Source organism: Etheostoma spectabile, chromosome 13, assembly GCF_008692095.1.
Source record: "Etheostoma spectabile isolate EspeVRDwgs_2016 chromosome 13, UIUC_Espe_1.0, whole genome shotgun sequence".
NCBI lineage: Eukaryota > Metazoa > Chordata > Actinopteri > Perciformes > Percidae > Etheostoma > Etheostoma spectabile.
In genome coordinates, this window is record NC_045745.1 from 5,382,129 (window position 1) to 5,392,661 (window position 10,533).

Here is a 10,533-nt window from a genome sequence, read left to right on the forward strand (position 1 = left end):
AATGAGAAGAGTAATTACAGTCTCATTGGCACATTCAGACACATAAGTACAAAGCCTGCAGCAGATAGGTCGAAGCAAATCATTTGCTCACTGTAGATGAATGAATGAATGAAGATCAGTACTGTACAGATCTCATAGGGTTTGGTTTCACATCTCAGCATTGACTGGATATTATAAGACTCACTGTAAGAGCCATGTTACATTGTTTACAGTTTTTGAATGATATTCCCATTGCAAAATTAATTTTAAAATAGGTCATGTACATTACAATTCAGGTAATTGGTCATGTTGTATAATGCGTTGATGTGTGTTTAGACTCAAGCAACACTAGGCTGCTATTGGACAATTTTGAGTTGGTATCTTTGAGTGGAGTTACTGTGAGTTACTTTTGGTTGGTACTTTTGAATATAGGGAAGGCGATTTCAGCACGGGGTCAGTTTTTTGATAATCCAGCACTACATATGGATCTTTTATTGTTGCAACTTTATTTTTGACCATATCTCTTGAATGAATTGTTTTTCACTCTCTACGAGCCTCGTCGTCTTTGGATAGCCTTACATGTTGAAGTTGGACATGGTGGTGGACAGAGGTCAGAACCCTGAAGGACCCGGAAGGTTTCTAACTCGCTTCCACTACACTCACAAAGGAACTGTTTTTAAAAAGGATCCATATCGATGCAGCAGAACCAGAGACAGTATCTTCTTTATTTTACATCTTTCGTCCTTGTCAAACCTGGCCCTTACATTACCCACAATGCAACTCGGCCGCTGACAACATTGGTTGAAGATTCGGGTGCGTTATGCTAGTAGCGGCTGATGGAGCCTCGGGCCACTAGCTTTAGGCAGAGATGACAGGTCTAACTTCTTTTTAACTCCACGCCCTCAGATTTCTAACATTTCAAAACTTGTTGTCTTCAGCCCCATCTAACGCCGACTCATGTGACATCTATTGAGGCAATGTATCAGATTATGTGCACATGCATTAGTACCCCCCACACCTGTGTTGAGACTTTATTGTGTAAAGTATACAGACATCACCCACACATCTCCACATGGAGCTTACCGAGTTGCAGGCACCGGCCCGCTCCACCTTGCTGAGTCCGGACAGGTCAGTCTTGAAGACGTTCATCTTCTCCACCAAGGTGGTGAGAGCCGTCTCTGTGGCTTCACCCACCTTCTCGTAAACCCCTTTGGCCTACGAGAGAACAGACACACATGAATACATGCTGCTGAACTGTTTTATAGCTGCCGGGTGATACAGTTAGCATCTAAGAGTGATGGAGTCATTAAATTCAGACCCCGTTATGATGACACATTTTAGATGAAATCTGAAGAGAAAGCCTTGCACCCATGCATCGCCTCCATTTTTTTAAGTGAACAACCCTCTGGAAGAATGACTCCGTGCTGCGAGTGAATATTTCAATCATTCACCCCTGCCTCCCTAAATTTTGAGTCATGCATGCAGAGTGTTTTTAAATGGGGGGGGAGATGAACCAGTAACGGCGTTCCACACATCATTTGTATGTGCGTCTCAGCAATAAAACACCTAGCTCGCCTCCAGCACTCGGCTGCTCTGCCCCCCCCCTTCCTCTCCTGGTTAATGCACACTTTGATCTCACACTTAGGCCTTTTTATTCTTTTTTTCAAAAATGCACAGAATTGTTGGCAAAACAACCATTTACGAGAACAGGAACAAGTTAGTCTGGGAGGATGCATGGGAGTTGAGAAGTGCCCTATCACTGGCCTCGCTCCTCAGCACGGTTACCATGATACCATGGTGATGAGAAAAAAAGGTGAGAAAAGCAATCCAAATCAGAGAAAAAGATCATATGTCGGAGTAAAATTAGCTCCGCTGAAGGAGAGAAGAAGAGAAGGCTTTCATTTAATTCTACCTTTTATGGAGTCATTGCAGTGTGTATGCACACCGTGTCAATGCATGAGGACATTTGCAAAGAAATGTAACTTACACGATGCTGTATGTGTAACAGATGGGTTTATTTTGCATAGAAACTAGGAAGAAACTAATTATACCTGTACAGTTATCTGTGTGTGTGTGTGTGTGTGTGTGTGTGTGTGTGAGTGTGTGTTTATGAGAATGACCTCATTGTAGTCCAGTGACGAGTCATTGCACATAGAGCACACAGTGGCCAACTCCAAAAGTCCATCAAAGTCTCCACACTGGACATGCTTGTCTCCTTTCAGTCTAGAGGGAAAACACACAAACAAACACACACACACATACACACACACACGCGCGCACACACACACACACACACACACACACGTCACTCCCAACAGCAAAGCGCAAGGGAATAACACTTCACAGTTCGCTACACTTCAGACACAAAAACCTAGTCAATATTCAGGAGTGGGAAAGACATTCAGTTGTTTAGCATTCCGAAACTGACTGAAGAAACAGTGGTTGTACAGTCATACAACAGTGTACTGGATGTGTGTGTGTGTGTGTGCGTTCCTGACAAGCTGTGCTGATCGCATGACAACCATGGATCCCTTCCCAGCTGAGACTGCAACCGTTTCTAGCGAAGCTCCCACACAATAACCCACACTCTGCTGTTATGAAATCGACAGGTTCATGCAGAGTAAGAATGCTTTGCTCACCAAAGTGCTAAATAATCAGCGTGCATATACAATCCCCTACCTAATGACTAGCCACCTACCTACTGGATCTTCCTCCACAGATTTAAAAACATAGTCTAATATGGCAGAGATCAAAATGACCACACAATTGGGATCTGACACCTAAACACTGTTAAAACCCTTTCCTACATCCAAGATTACTAACTATTTCCCTGGTTATTACAGAAATTGCCATAGCAACACATAACGCATAGCTAGAAACATTCTTTGGGAATCATTAGCACTCATGTAACAAAACTTGGACCACTGAGCACATCGGTTTCCTTGTCTACTTCTATATTATATCTTGTTTTGAAAAAAGCAATTCAGAATTTTATTAAAGCCAGAGGGAGGGGAACGGTTTGAGTTCAGCATGAGTTGCTTTGGTAAAATTTGAAAATCAAATTTGAAATTTTTTTTCATATAATGATGTATTAGGGTGGGCGGACTTTTCCTAATAAGAGTAATACAGTACATGTTTGAACTGTGATACTCACATTTGTCCCTCAGGGGCATATGTAGAACCAGATATAGAGAACTCATGAAGGCTGCAGCTTGAATCTTCCACCTTGTCTGCAACGAACATCTGGGGAGGAGAAAAGGCAAACCGAGGTTTAGTTTAATGGGATTGTTAGTCAATTACTGCACAAAACTGCAGTGTGACTACAGGAAATATTTATTTTAAAAGGAAATTATTCCATTATTTTTCCAAAACCCTATTGGACCCTCCAGTTGATTCACTAATAAAGCATGTCACTTGCAAGCATTGTTCAGATTCAGACAAATATATGTCTTCTAGTTTATTCTTCCATTTTGTACATGTATATACTATATCTGCAGTTTAAATGGCCTAATATTACAGATTGGGCCTTCACATGTGGGGTATATAGGACATCTGGAATATTTACACTACAACTACAAAATCATGACAATGTGAGTTAAATATCTTACTCCATAAGCCCCTTAAAGTCACACAAAGAGCGACTAGGTGACTTTTGCACAGTGGTCACAAATAACAGTTATTAGATTAGATTAGATGATACTTTATTCATCCCACAGTGGGGAAATTCCCTTGTCACAGCAGCATTTTCTACAATGAAAGCAAAACAAACAAACAAGTAAACACACAAGAAAAACCGGCAAACTATAGACAATGTGCATAAGGTAGACCGAAGTAAAGTAAACTGGCGTCACATAAAGGTTTTGTAAAGTAAAGTAAAGCGCAGTTGCCATAGTACAAGAAAACAACATTGCAGTGACGTTAAAATTAAATTGAATATGTAATGAAAGTAATAATGCAAAAACAAGTAACCATAATATAAGTTATATTCACCTGTGATCATAAATAATATTGAAAAAGTAAGTAAGTACTTGTTATGGATGAATAGGAATTGCTGAGACAGTTTAACAGTAGCAAAAGTAGAGGAGAGTCATAATGTCAGTTGCACAGCAGCAATATCTATCTAAAGTTTTGTGATGTTGGCTAACATTAGCCACCATAAGCTACTCAAACAGGTCCGGCTGCAGCAGGAAAACCCAGACTACTGACTTGAGCAATGTGTAATTTTGCTTATAAATTTGATAGAATGTGTTTATGTGCATATGTGTCATGACTAGGATTGGGCATCAAAGAATTGTGATTCCAATGTAACCTTTTCTGGTATTGGTTTAGAATCTGATCATCAGTTCCAAATTTACCCCGATTAAGTTTTGGTTTCCATAGCGGCCACCTTACTTCCAGGCCCTAGTTGTGTTGCAGCCTTAAAGCAGTAGGCAGCGCTCTAAAGTATGGCTTTATGTAATGGACTGTTTCTATAAAGCGCTTTTCTAGTCTTAACCACTACTCAAAATATAATACAGGAACCATTCGCCATTCACACAATGTGGCTGCCGTGCAAGGTGCCACCTGCTCCTCATGTACACACTCACACACATCTACACACGTGCTCATCAGATACACACTCACACACATCTACACACGTGCTCATCAGATACACACTCACACACATCTACACACATGCTCCTCATATACACACTCACACACATCTACACACATGCTCAACAGATACACACTCACACACATCTACACACATGCTCCTCATATACACACTCACACACATCTACACACATGCTCAACAGATACACACTCACACACATCTACACACGTGCTCATCAGATACACACTCACACACATCTACACACATGCTCCTCATATACACACTCACACACATCTACACACATGCTCAACAGATACACACTCACACACATCTACACACGTGCTCAACAGATACACACTCACACACATCTACACACGTGCTCAACAGATACACACTCACACACATCTACAACACTGCTCAACAGATACACACTCACACACATCTACACACATGCTCAACAATCACACTCACACACACTACACACTTGCTCAACAGATACACACCACACACATCTACACACGTGCTCCAGATAACACTCACACACTCTACACACATGTCCTCATATACACACTCACACACATCTACACACATGCTCAACAGATACACACTCACACACATCTACACACATGCTCCTCATATACACACTCACACACATCTACACACATGCTCAACAGATACACACTCACACACATCTACACACGTGCTCAACAGATACACACTCACACACATCTACACACGTGCTCATCAGATACACACTCACACACATCTACACACGCGCTCAACAGATACACACTCACACACATCTACACACGTGCTCAACAGATACACACTCACACACATCTACACACATGCTCATCAGATACACACTCACATACATTTACACTCCAATGGGGCAGCATCAGGGGCAACTTGGGTGTCTTACCCAAGGACACTTCAAAATGGGGGGGGGGGGAGAGATCGAACCACCAACCTTCCGATTGGGAGGCAACCAATCAACCACTGAGCCCTTGCCGCCCCCCTTAAAGCACTATTTGAATCAAAATCACATTTTCCTCTTATGTGTAAAATAAGCATGTGACCCATTTCAACTCCACCCCTCAAAGAACTGATAAGATCCAGAATCAAAGGAAGAATCAGAATTGGAGTCAGAATTGTTCAAACCAAAACAATGCCCTAACATAGTGATGGTTAATCATTAAACTTTTCATTTTAGGAAAACTGTTGTAGGGGTGGGCAGCTCTGAGGTGAGGGCCTTGAGTTTACAGTATGTGTCCATAGAGTTCATAAAAAACCGTTGGTGTGGCACTGTGGCACTTTGGAGTGGTTAGTACATCTCATGGTGTCAAAACACACATCCTGTGGAAATACTAAGAAGCAGGAGGCTGCTTACAAAAGACTAATTATTTTTGCTCTACTTCTCTGGATAAATACAAGGTTGTGCCCTTCTGGAGTAAACCTCTAAGTGTGGGGGCCCGCTCTACCAACTGAGCTATCCGGGCCCCCACATGTAGAGGTTACCTCCTCAACGCAGCGGGTCCGGGTTCGACTCCGACCTGTGGCCATTGGCTGCGTGTTATTCCCCCCTCTCTCTCCCCTTTCCTATCAAAATAAATGCTGAAAATGCCTAAATCATAATCAGAAAAAAATTAAAAGGTTGTAAAGCATTATGACAGTCAAATAGTGGCTGTGAACGGGAAGTACTCTGCAGGCTGGAAAAGGGGGTTCACTGTTGAGGTTAAGATCAAAGGGGAACCAATGACTCAAAGCATCGTAGTGATACCACAATACGTATGAAAAGCATCCCCTCCCCCCCCCCCCCCCCCGACTGAAGCCTTTCCTGGCAGTGACTGTTTTGTCACGTCTCTCCCAGATTCTTTAACCCTTCTACATCACAAATTTGGGATTCTTTCATCCAAATTGTCCAAATATTACATGAATGGTTCCACACTTCTCGCAAGTGGAATGAAGGATCAGTTCACTACTGTATTGAATTCTGGGTGTTTTATTTCCCCCCTAAAAAAATACTTTGACAAAAGACAAAATAATTATATCATTTCTTATAAATGAGGTTTCTTGACCATGAATTCAAAAAGGAAAATGGTGTAAAACTAGTGGTGATATATCGGTGTTAGTGATGTGTACAGTAGACTGATGGTAGTGGTACAAAAAGGAAGAAAATGTTTTAAAAAAGCATCAATAACCAATTTTAAAAAGTGTCGAAAACGTCAAAAAAATTCAGTTTTGACCTTGGAGGACAACACAAGGGTTAAGTGTTTCTAAATGTGCAGGCAACATTAGCATTGCACTGCTAACACATCTAGATATAAAGCTACATTGATCACTCCCACTGCCTTCACGCTCCAGTCAACCGCTGGAAAACAAAGCATAAGTCAGGGAGAAGGCTGGAGTCCCAGAGCTCTGCAAGGTTTTGCTTTGTTGCTCCGCATTGTTGGCAAATCTTTTTTTTCCCTGAAATTCCCCACGGAAAAGCGATGCACTGGTATGACTCATGTATCGATCAAAACAAGGAGAGTGTGTAAAAGAAATAGATAAAGCATAGTCCATCTAAAGCCCTTAGCAGAATGGCACACATTCATTCACAATAGGCTAAAAGACACACGCGCGCGCACGCGCACGCGCACACACACACACACACACACACACACACACACACACGCGCGCGCGCACGCGCACGCACACACACACACACACACACACACACACACACACACACACACACACACAAAACATTCCTTTGAGACTCCATTAAATGTGACTGATTGAAAAATTAATGAAGCAGTTATTTGGATAAACTTGGTTTCTTCTGTGTGTGTGTGTTGTGTGTGTGTGTGTGTGTGTGTGTGTGTGTGTGTGTGCGTGTGCGTGTCACTGACTTACCAGCCTCCACCAATTTAAAAAGGAACACAAAATCAATGGCAGACTTCAGATGAGAGCTAGCTGTCACCCCTCTAGCACATGAGCCTAAAATGTACGTTTCAGCCTTTTAATGGAGTAATTATTCCTCAACAGCTCTCTGTGGCAATAGGGTTACTGTAGTTAGTCTACTGATGGAGTCTAGTGTGGTCCACATGAAAGTCGGTTATAAATAACTCTCATACTGAATCATGATTATAGCCTTGTAAGATTATAGCTTTTATAAAAAAATATGCAAGTTTGCTTTGTAATTTGTTGAGACGGACAGCACTTTTTCTCAGCTGTCTGAAACGCCTCGCCCTCATTCCTGTTTGAAATTCTTCAGTTAGTGATGTCACTGATTGAGGATGTGCTGCCCATGGGTGCTGCCTGAGCATGGCTTACATGGGGAAGCGGTTATAACGTTATGCATTTGTCATTGTGGTTAGTGATGACCACAATCGTTCACAGCAAGGTAGCCACATTTACTGTGACCCACACAAACGCATGGCATCATGGAAAAAATGCCAGTTATTGTCGGACTTCTTTATTAAAGCAATGTGTGTGTTTTTTGGCAGATACACCAGCTGTTTTCTGTTGTATTTCTGAGTGTGTATGCTATGTTGCTTGTGATGTTGTTTTTACTTCCGATGCGCGCGTGTAGAGAAAAAAAAACACAATATGAACATAGAACTAAATTGAACAAATCATCCCCATTGTCAAGTAACCTGGTCCAGCTGTTTGGGTCAGTATCGGCCCAATATTCAGTATCAGTATCGGACCAGTGCATCCCTGACTGACATGTGGGCCTGAACAGCATTGATATAGCCTATTATTCCCTATATTTTCTTTCATGATGTACTTTCCCTTTAAGAAACTTTTAAATAGCTTTACCCTTCTGCTCGATTCTTAATTTCACAAAGGTCATCGGGTACTCGGTACTCTGTCGCTCTAAAACAGATCAACAATGACTGCTCAGGGCCCCAATAACTTTCACAAAAGCACACATAAAGCAACGCCTCAGGGATAAAATGAGGTTGTTCTTTCATCTGTGGTCAGTTTTCGCTCACTCTTTGATCCGCTGTGGTCTCCAAGGAAACAAGGCACGGTGTGACTCAGTGGTAGTGGCACAAGTTTATATTCTTATACTCACTTCCTCTGAGCTTCCGTGGGGATAAATGGTGAGTAACCCTTTTTTATGTGTGCATGTGTGGTTTCTCTTCATGTGTGTGAAAATGAAAAAAGGAAGTCGGGATACCAAGGGGAATCCCTGGAAATCCTGCGGATATGGGGATACCCCCCAGGCAAGGGAGACACATGGTGCATTAAGGGCCACTGACTGGACACCAGTCCAAGAATAAGCACAGATGGATAAGCCTGGGGAAGCACTCATGTGGGCATTTAAACCTGGTGCACAAAAAAACATAACAAGAGAGCAAACACGGTCCAAGCATAGAACGAACAGGAAGCGGGACAAGTTAAGCATCCATAAAATTGACTATCTCCAGGAAACACCATGATGAAAAAAAACTGCAATGCAGATTTGACTTGTCTTTGTGCGAGTATGAGTGTGTATGTGACTCCTTATCTCCCACCAGAGAGGACAGGCCAGGAAGTACAGGTGGAAGCAGAAGGTCAATATTTACCAGCGTCAGCCCGCCGCGCTCTTTTTCTGCCTGAGAGGGTTTTGGAGTTGTGCTGAGATCAGTCGTCTGTGTCTCTCCTGCTAGAGGGAACTCCCTGTCGCTACGTATTAATCACGCAGATACTCCACGTCATCTCAGGGACCAAGGGGAGGGAGGGGCGTTTATACCACAAGAGGGCCTGCCGTACAGGAAATGCCAACTCCATTTTGAAACAGCAAAAAAGTAAAATGGATACACAGAGACAAAGAAGATCTAACTGGACTGGACTGGAGTCAGTCAGGTTCAACCACAGTCCACTACATGCAGTCTGCAGGACTGTCCTGCATTAAAGGTCCCATATTAGCCTAATTTTTAGGTTCATACTTGTATTTGGGGTTTCTACTAAAACATGTTTACATGTTTTAATGTAAAAAAACAAAACATTATTTTTCTCATGCTGTCTGTCTAAATATATCTGTATCCACGCTCTGTCTAAAACGCCTTGTTTTAGCGCTTGTCTCTTTAAGCCGGGAAGCCTAAAAAAAAGCCCAGTGTGCTCTGATTGGTCAGCTTTTCTGGGTCTATTGCATCTGCGCTCTCTGAGTCTTTGCACTGTCATTGCAGCCAGGGAAGGACTGTAACACCACTGGAGTATTAGTACAGTTAATCCCACGGCGAGACCACCAGAACCATGCTACTACCAGCCTCTCTGAGCAAGAGCACTGTTGACGCTGTCATGCACGTGGCGCGTAACTTTATGAGGGGGTGGGGCTAGTTTAAAGACAGTGTCCACATGTTTACATATGTTTATTACAGTAGATAATAACCTGAGTACTACTAAGTGTGGTAAAGCCACATATTTCTTTTTATATTTTTGAAATCTGCGCTTTAGTTTGTGTGATTTGTGACTTTTACATGAATGTTTCCACCAGGCTGGATCGTTATACTACTGGGATTGAAGTGCTCAAATAAAGATGTCATTCACATAATCACCTAATTTCATCTTCACATCCAGGCCTGGCCTCCAGGAAAGAACAGTTGGTTTAACCTATCTAATCTTCTGTATATATAATAATTTATGGCTGGTCTTAGTTAACCCTCATGTTGTCCTCATGTTGTCCACGGGTCAAATTGACCCGTTTTCCTATATCAATGTTCTTTTTAATTCCTCAAAATAACATGATTGATTCCACACAACGCTCTTTGCCAAGTACAAATCTCTACTTTCATTCATTTTGGGGCGTCTTATTTAATTTTATAGCATTTGAAAAACAACTTGAGGTTGTTTCGAAATATTATTGAGTAAAACTTGACATATTCCAGTCTGTGATCATCCAATATGTCAACTTTTACTCAATACTATTTCAAAACCAAAATCACTTCAAGTGCTACGGAATTGAATAAGACGCCCCAAAATTACCC

The 10,533-nt window shown here is 42.0% G+C and overlaps 1 protein-coding gene across 2 annotated transcripts in view; it reads right to left on the reverse strand.

Annotated features, from left to right (window-relative positions):
* atp2a3 (ATPase sarcoplasmic/endoplasmic reticulum Ca2+ transporting 3) overlaps positions 1–10,533 on the reverse strand; it is a 64,995-nt gene that overhangs the window by 20,882 nt on the left and 33,580 nt on the right. For both annotated transcript variants that reach the window (XM_032532941.1, XM_032532940.1), the window contains exons 9-11: positions 3,134–3,222; positions 2,100–2,202; positions 1,063–1,194 (exon numbers count right to left, since the gene is read on the reverse strand). In XM_032532941.1, coding sequence (XP_032388832.1) covers positions 1,063–1,194; positions 2,100–2,202; positions 3,134–3,222 — 324 coding nt within the window. The remainder of the gene's footprint in view (positions 1–1,062; positions 1,195–2,099; positions 2,203–3,133; positions 3,223–10,533) is intronic.